Source organism: Lagenorhynchus albirostris, chromosome 2 (genome assembly GCF_949774975.1).
Source record: "Lagenorhynchus albirostris chromosome 2, mLagAlb1.1, whole genome shotgun sequence".
NCBI lineage: Eukaryota > Metazoa > Chordata > Mammalia > Artiodactyla > Delphinidae > Lagenorhynchus > Lagenorhynchus albirostris.
This window is the reverse complement of record NC_083096.1, coordinates 21656557-21682248: the sequence shown is the minus strand read 5'-3', so window position 1 is coordinate 21682248 and position 25692 is coordinate 21656557. Positions and strand designations below refer to the sequence as shown.

The 25692-nt window shown below is 37.2% G+C and overlaps 1 protein-coding gene across 5 annotated transcripts in view; it reads left to right on the top strand.

Annotated features, from left to right (window-relative positions):
- WDR26 (WD repeat domain 26) overlaps window positions 1-19157 on the top strand; it is a 43040-nt gene extending 23883 nt beyond the window's left edge. For 4 of the 5 annotated variants that reach the window (XM_060127643.1, XM_060127624.1, XM_060127633.1 and 1 more), the window contains exons 9-14: window positions 3928-4047; window positions 6210-6355; window positions 6666-6744; window positions 7016-7145; window positions 11524-11709; window positions 14401-19157. In XM_060127643.1, the coding sequence (XP_059983626.1) occupies window positions 3928-4047; window positions 6210-6355; window positions 6666-6744; window positions 7016-7145; window positions 11524-11709; window positions 14401-14426 (687 nt within the window). In that variant the 3' untranslated portion in view covers window positions 14427-19157. Of the gene's footprint in view, window positions 1-3927; window positions 4048-6209; window positions 6356-6665; window positions 6745-7015; window positions 7146-11523; window positions 11710-14400 lie in introns of those variants that run through there. The other variant, XM_060127654.1, reaches the window with a different exon arrangement.
- The last annotated feature ends 6535 nt before the right edge of the window (window positions 19158-25692 follow it).

The following is a 25692-nucleotide window of genomic DNA, read 5'->3' as shown; positions in this document are numbered from 1 at the left end:
TCATGATCTGTAGACCAGCATCATTCAACCTAAATTACCATGAATGTATCTCTTGTAAAAGATAATTCATCAAATGGAACCCAGGTGTCCAGATTTATACTAAATTTAAATATTATGTTGAGCATAGTAGCATTTTTGAAAGAATGATCAGCAGGTATTTTTAGGGATGTTGTACTTCGTAGTGTATAATTTGTACTATTTACTGTAGTACTTTGTACCTCAAAAAAGACTTTACAGTTGTTTTACAGTTGCACAGTGGTACACGAAACTTACCTTTCAAGTGTGAAAATATCGACATTATACCAAATTTTCCATTCTGATGGCAATTGCACCATCTCCTTGCCTATATTTAATGTTCCAATCTCGTTTAGTAAATTTAAATTATGTTTTCAGTACTTATTATTAAGGGTTTTATTACGGTTTCTAAATGAAAACTTGAACACTTTATCTAGGGTCCCATCCCATTAGAAAAACTCAGCACTGAGTTCACTCCATTGTCTACAGACTCTATTTGGAAACCTTGTAGTTATCATTTAAAATTATTTTTGGGCTTCCCTGGTGGCGCAGTGGTTGAGAGTCCGCCTGCCGATGTGAGGGACACGGGTTCGTGCCCCGGTATGGGAAGATCCCACATGCTGGAGCGGCTGGGCCCATGAGCCATGGCCGCTGAGCCTGCACATACGGAGCCTGTGCTCCGCAACGGGAGAGGCTACAACAGTGAGAGGCCCGTGTACCGCAAAAAAAAAAAAAAAATATATATATATATATATATATATATATACACACATAATTATTTTTTAAACTTCTATAAGGTGACTGGTTAGGTGATTTTGCGGGAGGGGGTGGTTGTTTTGGGTTTTTTTTTTTTTTAATAATGTTTCTTTTCTTTTTTTTGTTTTTTTTTTGCCGTGCTGCGCGGCATGCGGGATCTTAGTTCCCCGACCAGGGATCGAACCCCTGTCCCCTGCAGTGGAAGCACTGAATCTTAACCACTGGACCACCAGGGAAGTCCCGTTCTTTGGTTTTTTAACCTCTAGGCAGGTGAATAGTTCAGGCTGTGGGTTTGAGTGTAGAAGTGTAAGTTGAAAGGATGTGGTTTTGAGTTTGAGGACCTATAAGTAAGTTGATTTTTACCAAGAGAGTGAAGCTAGAGCTCCATAGAAATGACTCATACAATAAGATGGTATAGAGGACAGATGAATACTAAGATGTACCTGAAGATGATGTGCCATAAATCTAATTCTACAGTAAGATTTCTGTTTCAACCCAGCTTTTTATTAAGAAAATTTCCAAACACTGAGAAAGGTTGAAAGATGAGTACAGTGATGACAGTGATGACCTGTATTCCGGCCACCCTAGATTCAACAGATGTTACTAACATTTTGTCACATATGTGTGTACATACCTACATGCATGCATACAAATGTACGTGCTTATATATATATATATATATATATATATATCTCCATACCCAAAACATCTGGAAGTAAATTAAGATGATATTTTACTCCTTAATACTTAAGCACGTATCTCCTAAATAACATTCTCCTACATAATCAAATGCCATTATCTTATCTAAGAACATTAACTTTAATTCTCTCATGTCTAATATTCATTTCATAATTAAAAAATCCTCAGTTGTCCCCAAAATGTCTTTATGCCATTTTTATCAAACCAGTGTTGAATCAGTGTTGTATTTCTGATTGGGCTCGGGGGGTGGCAAAGCACAGAATAGATTGGATGGCTTCTCAATGAAACAGGCTTGAACTGAATCTGACCTAAAAGACAATTTTTTTTTCCATTAAAGTTGTTTTCCCCCCCTCAAAGGGAGGAGAGGTACATAGTCATAATCCTATAATAGAGACTCAATTTATAGTGCCTGTGTAGTCTTCCTTTGAGTCAATTTTGAATTTCTGGACAGTTCAACTATGTTCTAGCTTAACTGTTTTACTGTGCATTACGTTACATAGACTTGTTCTAAAAGAGTGGTTCTTTTAAGTCAGTTTTCAAATTGCTCCTTTGTGTTTTTAGGTAGATTCCTAATTACAGGTTTCCCATGCTACTTGAAAAGTAGAGTATTCCTGTGGAATGTTTCATAAGCTAAAATGGCGTAAAGCAGCGGTCCCCAACCTTTTTGGCACCAGGGACCGATTTCGTGGAAGACAGTTTTTCCACGGACGGGGGGGGGGGGGGGGTGGTGGGTAGGGGAAGGGGATGGTTCAGGCGCTAACGCTAGCGATGGGGAGCGGCAGATGAAGCTTCCCTCGCTCGCCCGCCGCTCACCTCCTGCTGTGCGACCCAGTTCCTAACAGGCCAGGGACCGGTACTTGGCCAGGGGGTTGGGGACCCCTGGCGTAAAGTGAAGAAGCAGTTACCTTAGGACACATCTTACTAATGGATGCACAAAAGAAATCAAGATAAAGCACAGATGCTCACATAGTTCAAAGCCATGGCAGCTTGATGCTGAGATGCTGAGCACAGTTCCTGGGAAGGAGCTTAGCGATGCCACTCTCACTCTTCAGGGTGTGTGCTGCCTCTGTGACAATTCATTGCAAAACACTGAACACTACTTTCCCTTTTCACGGACTTTTTTTGTAAAAGCAAAAATCCTCTTCAGATGTCTTTTGGTTAGCAAAAACAGGTACTAATGTAGGTCTTTGTGAAAGCCACTTGGCGGAAAGTGAACTTTTGAAAAGCAGGGGATACCTGTAATGGCCTCATACACTCATGGTCCTGAGCATAACAGAGAAAAAGACCATTTCTGCCTTCAGAACTTAGTGTATTAACACATTTGTGAATAGAAGATGCTGAGGATTTAGCTGTTTCATGTGTATTCGTGTTTCTAAACTTTTATTTTTTACCTGTTTATATCGAGCAACCCAAAAAAACAGTGACTTGAGAGCAATAAACAATATGGGAGAAGGATTTAAGATTGCCGAATTTTTTTTTTTCTTTTTCAGTGTAAGGAAGACATTCTGGTTTTTGTGCCCTCTTTGCTTTTATTACTTGGCCCCATTTCCTGATCATGCACTTTTTTTTTTTTTTTTTTTACTTTTGATTACCCATTTCTCACAGGAAAATTATGCCCATGTACTTTTTATTATATACCAAGGGCAGCTATTATCTCTCAGATCCTGTTTCTAATCCATGAACAAAATGGAATCAAGACTAAATTAAATGGTATGTGTCTACCTTCTAAGTTGGAAAACTTAGAAAAAATAACAGGAGGATATCTGAGGGTTGTAATCAACTAAATAGTCTTGATTAGTTGGGAATGCTTTAAAATGACTGTGCTAAACAGTACAAAAGTTCTTCATTCTTTTCTGTTACTTTTAATTGAAATAAAGTTATATATCAGAAAAATAATTTTTTTCTCTCCCCATTTTTCCTACTACATTTTGAGCATCTTGAATATGAAGTTTAACATAATTTAGATTGCCTACAGTCTTGGCCTAGTTTAAGGGCATAGTTTTTCTGCCTATTAATCATGTTCTTAAGGAGTTGCTAATTGCATGAACTGTAATTTTAGAATAAAATTTATAAAGAACTATGAACTAAGGAGAAGTGGAAACTCAGAAGGAATAGGTATGTAGTACTGGGCATTTCATTATCTTACTTGGGAAAAATTACATGTTTTAATTTACGAATGTAATTGATTTAAGACAAGAGTTCTATTGGAGTTTATCTCATCTCTTCTTTGGATCACATACGCCAGGCTTTGTTTGACTCCTGAGTTTTCCTTCAAGTCCTTAATTTCTCTTCTGAGTGCTATAGTCTCTTTCTATGAGGGCAATTTAAACAGTTTATTTCTCTAATTAGAAGTATTAAACTAACCAGATATCCCAGTTACTATCTTTTTTTTTTCTTTGTACATTTCCTTTAGAAGAGTATCTTGAAGATCTCATCCACAGTTTTATTTCTTTGTAGACGGGAGAGCTAAGGACAAAAATGAGCCAGTCTCATGAAGACAGTTTAACAAGTGTGGCTTGGAATCCAGATGGGAAACGCTTTGTGACTGGAGGTCAGCGTGGGCAGTTCTATCAGTGTGTGAGTATTTAGTGCCCTCTTTCAAATGTTTGCTTATTTAAAAGCAAACTTAGTTTTGTAAAAATAAAGAATTCATTTGACTTGATATCTTTTATAAAATATACTATATGAAGACCTACTTTGCCATCTTTCTAGAAAAGCACTGTCCAATAGAACTTTCTGTGGATTTTTTTTTAAACCATTTCAAGTGCTTATACAAAATATAGGCTTTGAATTTAGTAAAACATTAAAAAAAATTGTCCTACTAAACATTTTGTTCTTATAAATAAGTTCCTAATGTATAGGGACAAAAAGGTTTAGTATTTAATTTCTTTGGGTTTTTTTAGCCCTTTGGAATTTTTTGTATCCAAAAAAAAAAGCTGAATTTCATGAGGAGACTGTCTTTAAATATTTGAGGAATAAAAGTGATGATGAGTGTTACCAGAAAACTTTGCGGTCTTGATTGGAGGTATCTTCTAATCATTACCTGCCCTGTTAATCTTGGAATGTTGGGATAATAAAAATTAATAGGTAAAAAGTCTTATGACAAGGTAGATTGTGATACAAATCCCGTGTCATCACTCTGTATCTAGATTCCACATCTCATATCACTACCTAGCGTGGTTCTAGTAGGCCCGTCTAGATTTTTAAAACTAAAATAAGATAATAAATCCCATCAAATCATTCAATGTAGGTCATTTATCATAAAGACTTTTATGTAGCCACTACAAATTATCAATTTCACTAAGCTGGCTGCTAGACTCGTGGAACCTAGTGTCATATTCTCTCAGCATGGTTGTAAGCCATTTCTTTCTTTTTTTGTTTGTTTTTTTTCCAGTTGTCCCAACACTCTTTATTGATATACCCATGATTTTCCAATTCTTTTTTTTAAAATTTATTTATTTATTTTATTTTTGGCTGTGTTGTGTCTTCGTTTCTGTGCGAGGGCTTTCTCTAGTTGCGGCGAGTGGGGGCCACTTCATCGCGGTGCGCGGGCCTCTCGCTGTCACGGCCTCTCTTGTCGCGGAGAACAGGCTCCAGATGCACAGGCTCAGTAGTTGTGGCTCACGGGCCTAGTTGCTCCACGGCATGTAGGATCTTCCCAGACCAGGGCTCGAACCCGTGTCCCCTGCATAGGCAGGCAGATTCTCAACCACTGCGCCACTAGGGAAGCCCCTAATTCTTTTAAAAAGTTATTTCAAGTGGTCAATACCATTGTTATATACTCATTTAGCATTTTATTTCTGGACTTTCTCTCCATGGGCTAATACTTTACTGCATTGATTGATTGATCTAATTGACATATAACATTATATTAGTTTCAAGTGTACAACATAATGATTCAGTATTTGTATGTATTACAAAATGATTACCACAATAAGTCTAGTTAACATCCATCACCATACATAGTTACAAGAATTTTTTTTTGTTATGAGGATTTTTAAGATTTACTTTTAGCAACTTTCACATATGCAATACAGTATTATTAACTATAGTCACCATGCTGTACATTTTAGCATTTAAGCCATTAGTTCTTAATGCCCTGTGTTCAAGACGCATATATGTTTCTGCTGACTTTGCCATCCCATACATTGTTTAAACCTTCATGATACAGGACTTTGGTAGTTCCCTAATCTGTAAAATGGGAATGGGAATGCCTCTCAGAGCTCTGAATGTTCAATAAGGTAATGATCCTAAGAGCTTTGCTCAGCACGTTACAGACTTGGTGACTTTTAAAAAAATGTCATAACAGATTCCTAAGTTCTATAAAGTTATAATTAATGTTTTAGTAATTGTTTTCCATATCATAACTTGTGAATATTACAGGACAAGTCCCAGTATAGTGAATTTTAAAGGAATGTTTGAATTCTTTTCCAAAAGTTGTGAGACCTTAAAACTTAAGGATTCTTTCTTTCTTTGTATTTATTGTACTTATCTGTGCATGGTAGGTTATTGAAGGGAAGATAGATTTACTAAGATTCTCCCCCTCCCCCTTAGGTATTGTAATGAAATTTGACCTATATTCAAATTCTGATGATTAAAAACACTTATGGAACAATTAGGTTGAGATCAGTCTCAGGAAAAGACAAACATTACAAAATGATATGCTAAGAGATTCTTTTGTTTTTGTTTGCTTTCTGAGTGCTGTTAAATAATGGAGTTAATAGTAATTTTCTCCTCAGGATTTAGACGGTAATCTTCTTGACTCCTGGGAAGGGGTGAGAGTGCAATGCCTTTGGTGCTTGAGTGACGGGAAGACTGTTTTGGCATCAGATACACACCAGCGAATTCGGGGATATAACTTCGAGGACCTTACAGATAGGAACATGTAACTATATTTTGTATCCATTAAACAACAGTTATCTGATTTATGTTAAAATAAAAGTGTAGTGGAACTTACTTCTTCAGAAAAAGTTTTTATTATGGTTTTGGTTTTGGTTTGATTGGTAATTTGGGTGGATAGTCAGGTGGTGCTTAGTAATTATTAACTCAGAATCTTTTTATTGATTGAAATATAGTATATAATAGCGAATACAGACAAAATTTGTGATACTTAAGCTAGAACATTTTGTATTTTGATAATTTGAATGTGTTGATTCTTAGTATGTTTCTTTTGACAAATTATTTTTTGGTTACAGAGTACAAGAAGATCATCCCATTATGTCTTTTACTATTTCAAAGAACGGCCGATTAGCTTTGTTAAATGTAGCAACTCAGGTGAGTTTATTAGCATAATTGTCAGAAAAATTTAGCTTAGTTAAAGTTTATTGTGATTTTTAGTATATATAAACAAGTATTTCTGTGAATTCTTAAATTTCAAATGTGTTTGATCCTTAAGTTTGTAGAGTCAACTCGAAATTTTTCAGTTGGCATTTCGCATAAATAGAAAATGAAAATGTTCATCAGGCAAAGGGATAGTCACAGGTAACTTTTTAAAATTGTTTTGAGTTGAGTTAGAATAAATACCTGAATTCTCTTTTGCTTACAGGGAGTTCATTTATGGGACTTGCAAGACAGAGTTTTAGTAAGAAAGTATCAAGGTGTTACACAAGGGTTTTATACAATTCATTCATGTTTTGGAGGCCATAATGAAGACTTCATCGCTAGTGGCAGTGAAGGTAAATTGTGTCTCTGTTGGTTCACATATATTGATGGACTGAAAGTTCTATAATTCTCTCAACTTGTGAACATAGTCATGTCTCCAAACAAATTCAAGATGTTAAATCAAAAATTGTATGAGCTGTTTATCCAGTGCACTGTTAATTTCCTTTTCTTGGAATGATTTGAGTCCTCCTATTGTCACAAATTAATAGTGCCTATTTTGGCTTATGTGGAGGTGTGTTTAGTGCATGTGGGAAATCAAGATTTAGTTAAATCTTTATTCTCTCGTATGTTGACTTTTTTTTAATAGATTTATTTTATTTATTTATTTTTTGGCATTGGGTCTTTGTTGCTGCGCACGGGCTTTCTGTAGTTGCAGCTAGTGGGGACTCCTCTTCATTGCAGGGTGTGGGCTTCTCGTTGTGTTGGCTTCTCTTGTTGAGGAGTATGGGCTCTAGGCGTGTGGGCTCAGTAGTTGTGGCGCATGGGCTTAGTTGCTCCGTGGCATGTGGGATCTTACCGGACCAGGGCTCGAACCCGTGTCCCCTGCATTGGCAGGTGGATTCTTTTTTTTTTTTTTTGCGGTACGCGGGCCTCTCACTGTTGTGGCCTCTCCCGTTGTGGAGCACAGGCTCCGGACGCACAGGCTCCGGGCCTCTCACTGTTGTGGCCTCTCCCGTTGTGGAGCACAGGCTCCGGACGTTGTGGAGCACAGGCTCCGGCCTCTCACTGTTGTGGCCTCTCCCGTTGTGGAGCACAGGCTCCGGAGCACAGGCTCCGGACGCTCCGCGGCATGTGGGATCCTCCCTGACCAGGGCACGAACCCACGTCCCCTACATTGGCAGGCGGACTCTCAACCACTGCGCCACCAGGGAAGCCCGGCAGGCGGATTCTTAACCACTGCGCCACCAGGGAAGCCCCACTATTTTTTCATGAGACTGATGGTTTTCAGATGTTAGTAGGTAGTATCTTAAAAATCAAGGTTAATTGTTTTACCTGATCTTGGACAAAATTGACTATAGTTAGATCTTCAGTGTTTCTTTAGTGACCAAAGAAAATAATTTAGGATTCTTATGGTCTCAGAGAAGCTGAAATTACAGAATTGTGTCTACTACCTTTTTGAATAAACTTCTCTGGTCTAATAACATCGGTATTTCAGGCAGGCATGTGCCTAAACTAGTCAGTCTGATTTAAAATAGAAATTGTTTAAAATATGCAAGCACAAGTAAGTGAGGCAGTATTAAAAGTTGGTATACGTTTTAAGGTGATGAAACATAAATAATGGCAAATTATTGAAAATTTTCATTCAACACATTTTCTTGAGTACCCACTATACTGTTCTAGTACTGTAGCAGCAAATTATTCAAGTCATTTTTTTAAAAACTGAATCTCGTTTTCCAAGGTAGACCAAGGAACTGGATTATGTTGGTAAACACCTGGTAATGTTCAATTACTGTGTAAGATGTTTCTGTTACCCATTTCTTGACAAAAAACTGATCTCAGTAGCTAAGAGGATCACAAAATGACACGAGTTTTTCCTTTGTGTATAAGATATTTAAGGATTAAGACAAAGAGACATTTAGGGATTTAGATTTTAACATGAAGCATGTGAATTTATCTATTCTTTTTTTTCCCCCCAAAAAAATCAGTCAGGTAAGATTGAGAAAAGAGAAGAGTGGTTTACTAGGTAACAATTGGGAGTTCACTTCTTTCCCATCAAAAAATCTTTTTTTATCTGTTAGTTTAATCATGTTATTTTTTTCTAGGTTCTCTATTGGCTTCTAATTTGATATGATCTAAACATATTAATAAGCCTTTTACCTGCTTTTTAGCTCTTCCTACTCAAAGATCTCTTTCCCCTTGCTCTGTTTAATCCTGCTCCTGGGGGGTTTTTTTGCCTCTTAATTATGCCTCACAATCCCCTATAGCTCTTTCTAAAAATAATATGTAGCCTAGAAGTGCTTTAAAAATATGTGTTGCTACCATTATCCCTAGTGATGCCAATCTTTTTTCTTTTTTTTGCGGTACGCGGGCCTCTCCCGTTGCGGAGCACAGGCTCCGGACGCGCAGGTTCAGCGGCCATGGCTCACAGGCCCAGCCGCTCCGCGGCATGTGGGATCTTCCCAGACCGGGGCACGAACTCACGTCCCCTGCATCGGCAGGCGGACTCTCAACCACTGCGCCACCAGGGAAGCCCCAATCTTTTTTTTTTTTTTTAAGACCAAACTAACTTTAGAATTAAGCCTGATGAATAATGTAATTAAGCCACACATTATATTCTGCTTAGGGATAAAATGAAACATAACTATGATGGAAAGAGATTAGCATTCTCATGATTCAGGTGGTTTAGAATGGTTCTAAAAGTGTTTTCAACACCAAGTGGATATAGCAACTATATTATCTCCCAGGATGACCACAGTAATCCATTTGTCATTTATTGTCAGAAATATATTCCAAGAACCTTCCAAATCCCCAAATATATGAATGTCAGTATAAAATAGAGCAATTAGGAAACCTTTCCCCCTAAAAGTTATGCCATTACTCCAGCCTTTTCATTGTGCTGGAAATATATAGAAAAACTTATGTTTTACCTCTGCATAGGCACTGGATTCCCTAAACTGGTACAGTAAGCAGAGCTTGATCATAAAGCCTGTCATTCTGACCTTGACTACATCAAATCTTAATTTTTGCTGACTGTTCAGCAAATATCCTCCTCGGGTATGTGTTCGCAAATCCAAATGTAGGCAGATTTCAGTTGCATTCACACTTTTCAAGCCTGTAATCTTTCTTTGTGGACTTGCTCTGTCCAAGGGGAAACATAGCTAGTCTGGGCTTTTTTTTTTTTTCCTTTTGCTAATTTTATTTTATTGAAAGAAAATTATTTTCAGAAATGATTGAAGAATAAGTACCCTCTAGGAAAGATAAATTCAGTACTTCAGTGAGTGCCTTTTAGCTTTTGCTTCACATACTCAAAAAAATGTTCAGAAACAGTTCCAACTTTTTATCTTTGTAAGTTGAAACCAGGGCATGGTTTTTTTTTTTAACCACAAGTTTATTACCTTTTCACCACTCTGAAGTTTCCTCAGTTGGCAGCACATCCACTGAAAGTTCCCACATTGATCTCATAGGTGATTGACAGATCTTCAGATAGGACAGTTTTCTGATTTACCCTGGGATTCTGCCTTCTGCTGAAAAGCCATCACTTCTATTTCGTTAACTCTTTGTGGTAGTACATGGTGTTTACTACGTGCTAGACTCTGTTCAAAACACTTTTTCATGTACAGACTTACTTTATCCTCATAACATGATGAGGTAAGTAAGTACAGATCCCCGTTTACAGAGGAGTTGCAAAGAGTGGGTAATGTGCCCAAAGTTACACGGCTGGTCCGTGATACAGGGAGCGTGTGGACTGGGTAGTCTGACTCTACAGCCCGTACTGTGAACTTCTACTCTGTACTAGTCTGTTGTTTTGTTTTGCTTTGTTTGTTTTTGAAGATTATTTTATCACAAAGTTGTCAGGGTTTTTGTTTTTTATGGTCACTTCATGAGATTACAAATAGACTACTACAAAGTCATATTATTATGCTGTCTAGCCTCACAAGTAAACTCTTGAGCAGGGCCTCCTGGATTTCAACCCCAGTTTCACCATTTACTGGCTGTTAACCATGAGCAGATTGCTTCTTCAGTCGCCATCCATAAAAGGGATAAGCATAGTGCCCACCTCATGATGATGGTGAAGATTAAATAATACACTTAAGGGCTTCCCTGGTGGCGCAGTGGTTGAGAGTCCGCCTGCCGATGCAGGGGACACAGGTTCGTGCCCCGGTCCAGGAAGATTCCACATGCCATGGAGCAGCTGGGCTCGTGAGCCATGGCCACTGAGCCTGTGCGTCCAGAGCCCGCGCTCCGCAACGGGAGAGGCCACAACAGTAAGAGACCCGCGTACCACAAAAAAAAATAATAATTAAAAAATAATAATAATAATAAGTACATTATAAGCACTCAGTATTTAGCTATCGTAATTGCTATATTTGAATTTGGATACATTGCTTTTCTATCACCTCTCATTTCCATAGAATCTGTCTCTATCCTAGATTGGTTTATATTCAAAGATCTTGACTGTGATTATATATTATGTATTACAGGATATTACAGATAGATTTTGTGGTGACTTGCAAGCTAGTCAGTCATCAGTAACAGGGAAAAAAATGTGTATTTTATTAAAATGGCTTTTTTCAAAAGGTAGTTTGTTAAATTATTCACATTGTTTTTGTTGTCCTTTCAAGTTCTAATAAGTTATACGTTCTGTGTGTAATGAGCAGTAAATTTAAAATCAGTTGGTTTTGTTAATATGTAACAACTCCTTGACTTTTCTCTGAATTACTGTTTATTCAGATCACAAGGTTTACATCTGGCACAAACGTAGTGAACTGCCAATCGCGGAGCTGACAGGGCACACACGCACCGTAAACTGTGTGAGCTGGAACCCACAGATCCCATCTATGATGGCCAGCGCCTCAGATGACGGCACCGTTAGAATATGGGGACCAGCGCCTTTTATAGACCACCAGAATATTGAAGGTAACTATCATACAGTATCCCTGTGTTTTCTCCAGATGAAACGTTGCCCTGCTTATCATAAAGTTGTAGCATTTTTAAGCGGTACTTTATTAAAAGTGTAGGATACAATCAATTTTTTTCCCTCATTTAGAGATTGTACACTATATCTCACTCCGCAGAAGTTTAATTAATCTAAGACACAGCAGTATTTTGTTTGTTTGTTTTATCGGTGACACTGGGGAGAATAAGCTGCAATATGCCACCTCATTTACATCCAGTTAGTATTGCCACTTTCAAAATTTTATTGAAAATCTTGCTTCATCAAGCAAGAAGTATTTTATACTTTCATACCCATGAAAACTAGCTAGTATATGAAATTTGAACTATATGAAATTTGAACAACTTTAGAATGATCTTGATTATGGGTTTACCCTTAAAAATAAATATCTGTTAATACCAATAGAGAAAAACAAGGGAACTAAAATTTATCATGTACCTATGTGCCAGGCAGCCTGCTAGGCCCTTTATATACACTGTCTTGCGTAACATCTTCATAGCCCTGTAAGAGAAGTAGAAGTGTTTTTATCCTCATTTCTGTGGATGTAAAAACTGAAGCATGGCAAGACTAGTTAACTTGTTGAGAGCTGCCAGGTCTTCAAATCTAGGTCTGAAAGGTTTTTTCCACTACTTCCAGATACTTGAAGAAAGCCCAAAGCCAAAAAGCTTAACAGTTAAGGACATAGCTTAATTGAGCAAGATATTGGTACTAGAAGGAGGAGATAACGAGAGCAAAAATATTTAGTTTGCTTAGAAAGAAGTAATTTACCTAGAAACAGAAACAGATTTTTTTGTTCAGTTAAGTTATTCTTAGAGGAGGAGGGTTGTCAGGGTAGCACGTGTGGTTTAAAAGCGTATTTTCTGTGCTTTTGTCTTTGTGGTTCAAACTGTAAAAGACTTGACCAGATCTCACTGGTCGGTGAGGATGTACAGCCAAAGATGAGAGTAAAAAGCACGAAGAGCACACAGGTCAAAAAGCTTGAGAATTACTGTTCAGTTATTCAGAACCTTCAAGGACCTTTTTGTATCTGTACATCACTACATGACATTCTAACATTCCTCTGAAATCAGCTAAAACTAAAAATCTTGTTGATCTCCTATTGTTCGTTGTTGTCCTTTTTTAGGTTTCAAGCCCCACTCTCTTAGATGTTTTAGAGATCTATAACTGAGATTATATGTGCTTTTCTAATTTTATTAGTCATTTTGGAAGTTATTTCTTCAAATAAACATTTGATTTGAAGAAGTAGGAAAACATTAGGTATATAGTAACAGATTTATTTACCTTGTAAGTGGATTTATTTTAGACATACCTTTAAGGGTGTGTTTATGCTTCTACTGTGAAACAAAAGTTACACTGCTATTTGGTAACTTAGCTATTGTGGATACTCATTATTGTGGGTGAGCCAAACTTGGCCCAGTTGTAAGCACTGGTTCTAATTCAGCAATTTTCAGTTGTGCTTTGCAACATAGGTATAGCCCTAAAATTTCATTTATACCTAAAATAGGAAAACAGTTTCTGTATAACTAGAAATTTGGGTAATGCCTTTTATGCAGGCATCTTCTGGGTTCTTTTTCCCACACTTGAAAACTTGTTTTTCTAATTAATACCTGTTTGGAATAGACGTTTTGGAAAAATATAGATGAGAAGCTAAGGAAATGACATTCAAAAATCATGATATCCTAAGATACTATAAGTCATTTAAGTAAAAATATTTCACTTAACTCAATTTCAAAAAAGAGAATTGCTGACCTTTTATTATAACAGTAAAGTTCCAAACTGCATTTTTTTTTTTGAGGACTATAGATAGAATAGGATCAAGTACTAATAGAATAGTACTAAATAGAATAGGATCAAGTACTAATGCATGCTACAGCATGGATGAACTTTGAAAACAATATGCTAAGTGAAAGGAGCCAGACACAAAAGAGCACCTACGTTGGTTCCATTTACATGAAATGGTCTGGAAGAGGCTAATCCATAGAGAAAGTAGACTAGTCATTGCTTAGGATGGGGGGGTGAGGGTTCGCTTACGACTGCTAATGGTGATGAAAATATTCTAAAATTGATTGTCATGATGGTTGTACAATCCTGTGAATATACTAACGCCTATTGAATTGCCCACTTTAAATGGGTGCATTGTAGAGTGTGTGAATTTATATCGGTAGAGCTGTTGACACATTACCCCTCCCACACACACACAGAAGTGTAGGGTGATATTGCAGAATTTCAAACTGAGCCACTGAAAGGAGAATTAAATACATAGTTATGATGCACAGTTTATCTTGGACTGCCAGATCTTCTTTATTCTCTTCTATTGTAAACTACCATGAAGATTTTTCTATTCTGCATAAGTATTTCAAGGTTCATTTTTAAAGTATGAGATTCCAATATGATTATTCTCTTGGGTTCTCCAATTTTCAAAATAATCCTGAGTTTAGACTGTAATATATAGCCTAAGATGTGACGTGGACACAGTTCTAACGATAATGATGAAAGTATCAAGAATTTGCCTCGATGTGATTGTTTTCTAATGTTACGATATTTTGTAATGGCATGATGCTGATTTTAAAACTTTCTAACTGGTAACTTTTTTCTCCCCCTCCCCTCTTCTTCCTCTTTTCCCCCAATACACATTTCATCTTGTCTTCATTCAGAGGAATGCAGTAGCATGGATAGTTGATGGCGAATCTGGAGCAGACGACTTCTGTTTAACTTAAAATTAGTCGTATTTTAATGGCTTGGGATTTGGTGCAAACAAACATGATTGATAGCTGGACAGACATGCTCGTCATGAAAAAAGAACCATTTCTGAAGCCCGACTGGGGCCAAACATTTACACCTTGCTTCATAGTAACCAGTTGAGATGAAGCACGTCGTTAGAACGTTGTTGGACACCATGTTGAATTATCCCCCCATCGGTTGTGAAGAACTGTGCTACATTCAGGCTTACCCATTGAACTCAGTATATATAATTTTTTCCCTCCTGCCTTTTGTCGGGCAGGATCCATTCTTGTTGCTCTTCTGTGTAATGAAGTTTAAATGCTTGTTTGGAAAACTTTATTTAACAGTTTAGAAGGCTTGATAGAAAGAGTGCATTAGTCTGAAGAGTATACATTGGATAGGAAAGAATTTCCTTCTTTTGTTTCTCCAAATCTTTCCGCCTTATTTAGCTTGAGATCTTTGCAGCTTGGTTCATGGATTCTAGCCTTGCCCGTTGCGCAGTATATACTGATCCAGATGATAAACCAGTGAACTATGTCAAAAGCACTCTCAATATTACATTTGACAAAAAGTTTTGTACTTTTCACATGGCTTGTTGCCCCGTAAAAGGGTTAACAGCACAATTTTTTAAAAATAAATTAAGAAGTATTTATAGGATTAAAGTGACTTCATTTGTATACATTTGGAATCTAAACCAGCTTAAAAAGAGTTTCCTCTATGACTTAGATATGCAGTATAAACTGATGCTCTTCTGGAATACCACATGAGACATGGTCAGAAACAGTGCTTGGAAGGACATCACACAGGAAGTTCAGAGTAGCGCTTTGAAGATTTTCCCCCTTTTGTTTTATTCCTGAAGGAACATCAGTACCTGATCGTCAAGAAATTCAAGATTCATAACGAGAATTTTAAATTTATACCAACATGAGAGATCAGTAGTCAGTCCAGGTTTTCAACAAAGCTTGTTCCAAGTTGTTCTCAACTTGGGGAATCATTTTGGTGTGATCTAGCAAGAGAGTAGAAGTCAGCAGATATAATCACTTTGGAAATTCATAGTATAACTGAGCTTGTTAGAAGAATTCAGCAGGTTACAGACATACTTAAACTGGGTTTAAAACCTAGGAGTCATTTCTCTAATTGCCCTTAATATTTTGACATATAGGGATACGTAAATTTAAAGAATATTTCTTCTCAGATTTTCAGATATTGCCATACTGAACCTCATTCTAAACTGGTGCTGTGGATAGTCTCCCTCTCCCCTCCCCTTTTAGTTTAAGGAAGGGTTTCCTTCATGGAAAAGCACTTTTAATTTTGAGAATTTCACGTTTAAAATAAGCCAAAAGCCTGATGTTCACTTTGTGCTTTTAAACCCCGTAACAGCTGAGTACAACATACTTAGTCTCCTTGGAAATTCCCTCCCCTCTTTAGTAGAGGATATAAATATGGTGACCATAGCTGTTACGTTGAGAAGAGGAGTGGGAATACCCCCAAAATAAGATTCTGGTGAAGAAAAAGTCTTACACTGTTCCCTTTCGGCCCAGCCAAGTCTACAATATATTATTACCATGAGTAGACTCCTTCAGGATCCACAAAGAAGAGAAAGGCTTGGATGTTAGGAGTTCTTCCATTGGGGGATGGGTGGGTAGGGGAAGGTAGCAGGGAGAAATGGGTAAAGTCAGGGAAGGGGAGAAGAAAGAAAAACACAATTGGCCTTAAAATAGCTCGGATTCTCCCAGAAAATGATAGATCGTGGTCAGCAGATTATTTTATCAAATTGGTAATGTAAAAGATTTCTTTAAGCTCCATTTTGCAGAGACCACCACTTAGAGAATCAAGAATTCCTGTTTTGATACTTCTAAGTTAAAATAACTATGTTACAGTTTATCTGGTACTTCATTTTTCGTAACTAAAATTACTTTTTACTTTAAGCTTGAATAAAATCTTCATTGGTAACTGTATATAATTAAGTGGCAACTTCTCTTTACCTCAGTACAGTTAAATCCATTCATATTTTAAGTGATTCATGTATACCCTGAAGCCATTAATACACCCCAATCTCTATGGTAACATCACTAACAAAATGTGGGCATAGAAACTCCACAGCTGTTTACAAATTTGGTTACAGTGTGCTATGGTACATGTGTAACAATCACGGAGATTTGTGCCCATTCAGGGGCAATTTGGCGCTCAAGTCTACTATACTTCACCCAGCCACCCCTAGATCTGAGTTTTCAGAGTGCTTCTGAAGTACAGTTAAAAACACTTTAAAAAAGTGGAGTAAAAGAGAGGCACATTTTACAAGAACATAACTCCATTAAAACGGAGTAACAACTATGCAAAGGTTTCTATAGCAGCTAGGTGAGTTTGTGTTCCGAGTCTGTCTTAACTGGCAGCTTCCTATATATACTGGTACTTTACTGTGCCAATTTGCTGTAAACGTCTACTTCATGCATGTGCCATGCAGCGACTGTGCTAGAAAGGTAAAATAAATGAAGATACCTAGGATTTTATGGTACAAAGAACCTGATAGCAGGATGGTCTAACTCATAGCTCTTAACTGAAAACTTCTGACAGTGCTGTAGTCTCTATATAGGCTTGAGGTGAGAATATACAGAGTGAGAATACTACCAAGCCAGCTGCAAGATACTAACAAATGTATAAACTGAAAAGTACCAATACTTTTTGCACATAGATCAAAATAGAGTGGAGAATTTTGGCTCCAAAAATCAGGTTAGTAGGCTCATTTCCATGTGCTTAAAAATGTTTTTTTGTTGTTACTATTCATTGATTAAGGGCTAGAGCACGTATGAAATTAAATGTCTTTTTCCTCCAAATAACTGGTTATTAGTAGTACAGTGTTGGATTTGGGGATTCTTAAGACTGGTGTGTGGGTGGTGAATTAGAGTTGGGGAATTAGCTGGGAGGGATGACAAAGTTTCAGTTTGGGTTTTTGTATGTTATTAGTGTTCATTCTAGCTAGCTACATTTCTTTTGCTCTTATTGGCCAGGTAAATGTTATATTTAACCAGGTAAGTAGTTTAAACAGAGGAAATTTTTTTTGCAAATGCCCCTACACATTGGCCCATTTCAGTGGGTGGGAGAACAGAAAGGGATTACCTAACTTTAAAAATAAACTTAAGTAATTAAAATAACTTGGTAATTGAAAGGAAAAAAATCAATTTTTATCAGTATTTTCTTAATTTGAAATCACACTAGTAGTAGTATGGTAATTTTTATTATTAGGAGTGTTCTCCCTCTGGAGTGGCATTTCATGACATTAATAGAAAACCCTTTTTTCCCCCACCCCTCCCCATCTTGAAATTTTCTTTTTTAGGATGTTGGTTCCTGCACACAAGAACTGACCCTATCACCTCTGCTCACAGTGGTAAATATAACGTACATCTCTTGAAAGGGAAATATCCATGTCAGTTTCTTTCACAGCAGAAGAATGGCTACTTTTGAATGGGGAGGAAAGAAGACATTTTTCTTAATATCCTTTTTGTCCCATCTCTGAAGTGTATAAATATCTTTATTTCGTTTTAATTTCTCATTTAGATTTTAGCAACTTCTCTTTCGGGGTTGTTCTCCAAAATACTACTTCCATTTCAAAAACCATATCGGATTTAATTTAAACCGCTAACTTTAAAAGAAGAGGTGAATCTGCATTTATACTTAGACACTTTCTAAAAACAGGGTGAACTTAATCGAAAATTTTCAGTGTTGTTAAGCTATTGTTATAGTAGCTGCCCTATAGTTGCAAAAACAAAAACTATAAAAACCCATCCCTTATCTACTTAATCCAGATAGCCTGGATTTAATGAAACTAAGAGAATAAAAATGTGTGCGTGTGTGTGTTGTGTGTCTGTGTGAAAGAGATTACTTAATTCATAAAAAGTCCTGGAAACAGCTGTCCTGGGTTCTTGTCAGTTTCACTAAAAGTCTCGTGCACATGTGAAGTGCCCTCTCTGAATTGAAGGTTTGGTTAATACTGGTATATTTTTATAAGACTGAAATTGTGTCCCCATCTTTAACTTAAAACATTTTCATCATCAGGGTCAATGTGCTAAAAACTGAATCGGAACATTTTTAGGCACAGATGGAAAAAAATGTTATTGGCTCCTTGAAAATGTGTGTGTGTGGCGAGGGGAATAGATCCACAAAAGCATGTATGTACTTACAAACCAAGCTGTAGAGATCAAGAAAAGAACTTAAGTGTTGATCTCAAGATTTCTAAATTGTCAAGATTTACATGGCATTGTGGTGGAACTAGTTAAACCTTAGAGCTTTTGATATATAATAACTATTTGCTATGGACTGATTAAATGTTTCAAAGGATTGTGTTCTTAAATATTGGGGTTTTTTTTTTTAACTGCCTCTCAGATTATATTTAGTAGTTTAAATTTCTTTGCTTTATTATTTCATTAAAGCATAAGAAACTTCAGGTCTCTGATATATTTATTTTCACTTGTTCTACTAATTATTTACAAAACACCCTTTGTTAACTTTTATTTTATAAATGTGTAGTATATTAAATGTCTTTAAATTTTTGTTCAATTGAATCTACATTAACTTTGATTTGCTTTCCTGGGATTTTTTTTTTTTAATACACCTTTTCCATGTCAGTGCATAGCACTTAACCAATCGTTTGTATTCCCTTTCAATCCAATAAACAGAATGAATAATTAAGTAATTGTTGCTGTGTTAAATCTCCTAATAGGCATTAGCCTGAGTGTCTAACTAGTACTATTTTTACCTAAAACAATTGATTTGCTGAATTTGACATCCATAGATTTACCTGGAGTTTTTTAGTGGTGTCTAACAGAGCACTGCTTTGCCAGTTGAGATATCTGTTTTTTTAAAAGCTGTTGTGTGTAATCATGGATTAATTTAGAAAACTCTCAGGAACATTTGCATTTTTAAAGGAATCATAAGCCGCATGTTCAAAAACATTACTGCGTCTGAAATTATGCGTTTAGGCAGTGGATATGCTGACAAGGGGAGAAAATATATTTCCAGTTTGAAATTAAAATTTATTTCATAACAAATAAATATATAGTTATTTAAAGATATCCTTGGAGAAAGCATTCAATGTATACAAACCTATATAGTACATTTGTATTTATGAAAAGAAAAGAAAACCAATTGCCCATCAGGGTGAATTATTACAGAAGTAGGCTTTATGATTTTTACTACTAAGAGTGGTGGTCTGCACAGTAAAAGGAAGTGCAAATGTGAAAAATTAGTACTTGGCAGGCAATCAGTGGAGACTCAGGATAGCAGATCCAGTGATGAGGCAGAGAGAGGTAATGCTTCCACACTACTGCTCACCACCTTAAAGGTACGGTTTGCCACTTCCTCTGATCAACAGGCAAGAGAGAAGTTTTTTCTACTTGAAGTCTTTAAATACAGCTATACTTTGCAGACTTAGCTTAAAGTTTCATGCCAGATCCCAGCACCAGGTAAAGAAAATTTCCCAACCTTAATAAATCTTAAAAGAGTTGTATTTTAAAAACACAATTCAATTCCCTTTCATTTAAGCAAAAGAAAAGTTGATGGTCTTCAGTTACATCATTTCATGACTTCTACTTGAAATTTTTCCCAGAAAAACTTAAAACTGTTAAAGAACATTCAACAAACAAAATGACCCCATCATCCTATCACTACTTCCAAGAATCTTAGGTGTCTGCCATTGGTTTTGTGGCAGTGGGCTCTCCTCCCTCAAACCTGATGAGCGTGCGTAACATGGGCTTGCTGTATAGGAAACAGTACAATCACGTAATTAACAAAATGTTAAATCGGCATGTAATGTATAGCTAATGCTGGAAACGGAAGAACAAGAACAAATTTTCAGCAAGTTTTAATTTCCTTTTCTGATGCGAGGATTAGTGGCTTCTTTGGTCACTGTATTAAATTGATGCAACTGGAGTCCCTCATACACAATTTAAGACTTTTAACATCTTATTCAAGACATAATTAGCCATGGTGATAGGCCGTATCTAGAATTCAAATAAATGAATGTGCTAATGTTCTTCATTTAAGTTCTGTGTGGCTTTTTCCTCATTTTGAATATAATTTTAAAATGCAGCTACACATTGAATTGGGAGTTGTATACCAAATAGTTTCCAAATATTGAATAACTTTTCCCTCATTCCCAAATGGAAAAATACCAGTTTGTGGCCTATGAATTCAGAAAAGGGGTCTTGATTTTATTATCAATGAAAAACTTGTTCTAAAAGTTCTTTCACACTATGTATAAATGGGCTCTCTTTCCCGTTAATGGATTTGCATGAAAAAACTTTTCAGTTAAGATTTTTTCTTTCTCCCCTGTTAATGGGTTTGCATGAAAAAAACTTCAGTAACATTTTGTGTTCTTGTCCACAAAGAACTGATACCAGTCAACTGGTTTGGTTTTAATTTCCTTTCTCTTTCTGTGCTTTCTCCTAGTGTTTGTATAAATAACTGGAGTGCTTATTGGGTACCAGGCGCTTTATATACATTATTTAAACTTCTATCTCTGTAAGGAAGTATTGCTCACTTTTTTTCAATGATAAACTCAGGCTTAAGGAGACTGAAATACAGTTAATGATAGTACTGGGATTCAAACCCCTGTTTGATTCCAGAGCCTGTGCTTTTAACTCCTAAATCCAAGGGCACGTGAGACTCAACTGAAGGCTTTTTTAACTTTTAGATTTCGAAGCCACCTTCCAGATCACAAGTCAAATTTGTTAACACGTCAGGTAATTGTATGTTGTCAGCTGACACTGATCCACTTACTGGTGGGTTTTGAAAACCGTGGGACTATGCTATATTATTACTTCAGCAATGAAACCAAGAATTAAAAGCAGGAGCAAGAATGGTAATGAGAGGGACTAACCACAACGCACACACTATTTGGTCGTTGAGTAACGCGAGTACAGAACAGGTATTCCTTTGGGCTAATATACTGGGTGCTTGCTTTAGGCCAGTCACTATGGATGAGCCACTCATTCCATTCTCATTTAATTCTCAAGGTACCTTCATGGGGCAAATACTCTAATTTCCATTTTACAAATGAGGGAAGTAGGCTTAAATAAATTAACTGGTATGAAGGAGCTGGGATTCTAAACCAGGTGCCCCTGAGCTTATGCTATTAGCCACTGCACACATAAACCTCCCTTGGTCTGTAGATGGCCACTTACACCCTAGATTAAAAATTGACTGTTAAAAACTTGTCAAAGATAGGTAAAACATTTAAAGGCACACTTCTTTACTGATTCTAGTTAACTGTGTAGTTCATAGAAGAAAATGACACTTGAAATTATACAGATTTTTCTCCATACAATTAAAGCAATTAATAAAACAGACTCATGAAGTTTCATAGAAGAAAACCTCCACAATAAATTTGAATGTCTTTAAATTGTTTTATAAAGTAGTGGGTTTGGATTTAAATATAAATCCTATCACTTGGTGTGTCACTTTAGACAAATTACTTATCTGTCAGAGTTCCCTCATCTATGAAAGAAGCTAACAGTATCTTCTTACCAGACAGCTTGTGATGGGTGAGAATGCACATAGTAAAATCACAAACGATTTTTTTTTAAGAGTCTATGGCAGTCAGCAAAAGCCAGAATACTGGAGGTTCTACACAACAAATGATTGCTATGTCCAGTGAAACAGTTTCTTCAACAAATTGTAAGGAAAATAATAGGGAATTTAGTAGATTAAGAGACTTAAGGACATTAACCAAGTGAAATGTACAGATCTTTGCTGAATCCCAATGTGAACAAACCGACTGTAAACCTGGAGCCAATGGGGGAAATTGGAGCACCCATTGTATATTTAGTACTAAGTAATTACCAATTTATGTATGATGCTGGGACTGTGTGTGTGTTTTAAGAACCCTTATCTTACAGAGATATGTGTAGAAATACTACGTATGTACTGATGTCTGGTATTGGCTTCAAAATAGTGTGGGGGAGGGAAGGTAGTAGGTTATAGATAAAACAAGAATGCCCATAGGTTTGATTATTGTAACTGGTAAAATAGAAGATTACCAACTGACACGGATTAGTCCTGTTATTGTCTTCCAAAAAGTTAGTATCTTTATACACAGCTACACCAGAAGCTAGCCTTGCCCTGCAGGTCACTCTGATACAGTAGATGCAGTGGCAGCCAAACTTGTTGCTTTTTAATTGAGCTGTCAAGTTCAACCCTTGCCTGCTTTGCATCCAACCTGTGAAATAGGCTGCTGATCAGATAAAGTGATAAGATCAGGCTCTACAACTTGATTCCACTTACATCCTCTCCTTCAGAGATTATCAATTTGAATGAACTGAGCTGTGAAAACAGACGAAGGATTCAAGCTCCTTCCTTGTTCAAGTGCCAGCCTCTTGCCCAAAGAATATATGGTACTTAGAATAGCAGACCGAAGATGAACCAAGTCCCCTGGATAAATAACAAAGTGGGGATTCTGACAAAGCACCGGGTGCTTAGAAGGGAACCAGGAATCAGAGAGATGGCTGGAGAGTGATAGTATAGCAGTGTATAACTCCGCACCTTCACTAGTCCTCTCAACATCTACACACAAGGTGCTGCACTGGAGAACAGCAGTTTCAGTATTTGTTCAACTGACTCACATTCTGACTGTGCACTAATGTTGAATGGGAACTAATACAGGTGAAACCAAGACTGTTCCATAACGGATGTAGCAAACCAAATACACAGCAGGGGAAGCCGCGGTCAAACCTCTGAGCTCCCAGCTAGCTGATGCTGACCACTCACCCACCACCCACCCCTCAGCCAGCCTCAGAGGGAAGCCATTGAAAACAAAAACAGCTTTTATCAAGGAATTTATTCTAAAGAGCAACTTGAGCGCTTAGTGATCAATCCCTTTAACATCTATGTCCTGACGGTAATTATTACTGTGATTACTGCGGTTCACAATGCTAACCCTAAGGCTCTGAATGACCCTCAGTCCTTAGATTATATTTAGAGCAGAACAATTTGACTACTACCTTGTACAATTTTCACGGTAAGTATGGCTTAAAACCAAAAGGCTTCACTGACAAATGCTCAGATAGAACAGCCCATTCTTTGAACAGCCTTATTAACTGTAGTTTCACTACACCAAGAATATTTCCATCTTTGTTACACTACATTGCAAAATAGTATTTTTGGCTTAAAGTACACAAATTCAGGTGGCAGCAATCTAGATAATAGGCATAGAATTTCAAGACTTCCCTTCTCTATCTTGCTGCCTGTTTCCATGTATTAGAACAATTTTACTTACATGCAGGGGGTAATTAATTATACCTAGTACATAATACTTTTCATCACAATTACTTCTGACAAAATATTACTTGTGAGTAAAACTGACTTCACAAGCCTCCAGTACACCAAATACAGCGGTTTCCTTTCCTAACCTAGCATGTCTTAGAACATTCCATAATGTGACTGCCTTGAAAACAGATGGTAGACTTTGATTATGTTGCTCCATTGCTTACTTCCCTGATGTAAAGGACATTAGTTAGACTTCATGCTGAAAGAGCAACAGAACAACACAATCAGATTTATGTATTCATTCAACAATCATTTATTGTTTCCGTGTGCAAGGCATGGACTGCGTTAGGTGCCAAGAGCAATAGGAGAATGATACAAATATGAATAAGAGGATACTCTGCCCTCCAGGAGTGTACAGTCTAGTAGGAGAGATTAACTGCATACAAATAACCGTAACACCAGATAGAAAGTGGTAAGTGCCACAGAAGAAAAAGTTCCATGGGGAGCTTTCTTATCCCTCAAATTCAAAGTGAGCTCAGATGAGAGGAAGCAGATTTGGATTATTATTCCATTGTCATCTGTGTGGCATGAAAAGGTGGCTGTCAGGCTTTGATGAACCAAGCTGCACCTTAGATCTTTCTTCCTCGGCTCTCTCAGCTGAGTCCAGTGATTAGCAAGTGCACCTGCTAACCACTGAAGGGATGGAAGGAAAAGGTCAAAGGAAAATGACAGAATACACAGGTAAAAATATTCTGCATCCAGGAGCATGCCATAGTAGTCTGCACTGGCTGGGCCCAGGGTGCTACCTTCACAGATGGACAGGGACGAGAAGTGATAAGGGAGAGAACACTGGACTAGCCAGGAGGATTCCAGATGTCTAAGATGAAGTTAGACCAAATGATCTCTAAGGGTCTCTGCAACTCTCCAATCAGTTAAAAGCACAGAAGATTAATCTTCGGCATCTTAACCACAGCTTTTAAAGTCAGTGCTTTTTCCCTCTTTTCATAATTTGTAGAAGGGCCCCTAAAAAATCCAAACAAAAAACTAGAGTTACCCCCTTTCCTGCCTTTGATTACAGACAAGCAATACAAGAAAGGTGGTTTTTATTTTAACCACGGTTAATGTTTCAGAAGTAAAGAGCTCCTGTCTTTCGTTATAAACGAGGCACCTTTCTGATCTGCTCAGCCTCACCAACAGACGTGCCTGATGGCATGTAAACTGACAGCCAGATGCTCTCAACTACACAGGTTTCTATTTTGGTTACTAAGAATACTTGTATATTCCAGACCTTGTAATAACCTATAATGGAATATAATCTGAAAAAATAATTGAATCACTATGCTGTACATCTGAAACTAACACAATATTGTGAAAATTTCAATTTTTTAAAAAAAGAAGAATGAGAAGATAAAACATTTTGGTCAACAGTCCTCCACCACCTTTGAGCTTCCTGAAGTAGCTTGTTTATCTCTCAGTTCTAAGGATTTAAGTTCTCCAACAGCTTCATTGCTTTCAAAGCTTGAGCAGAACATTTAGAGGCACTGGAAGTTAGGGATAAAGTCAGAATTAAGTGACTGTTTTTCTTTTTTTAAATAGAGGAAGGTGCCTAAGAAGGAAAGGGTAAGAGAGATGCATCAAACTAACTTCTATGTTACAGCTTCTTGGCTCTTTGCCTGGAAGAAAAACAAGATACCCCCAAGGAGCAATTTTTGAAGCTCGAAAGAGGCCAACAGAACCAAGTTTACTTTGCCTACCATTTCACCCTTCCTTTCACGTGTGGCCAGGGTATACCACCATCCTCAAAATGTGGGTCTATCCATATAGGGAGTTTTGCTTAGTGCCTCTCCGGCTTCTGCCAAGGCTAGACCCAGTCCAGGGCCGAAAGGACATGCAACATTTGATATTTGGTGACCACACACCTTATGTGACTATGCAATTCTGCCTCAACAGAGTGAATAACCTCTTTG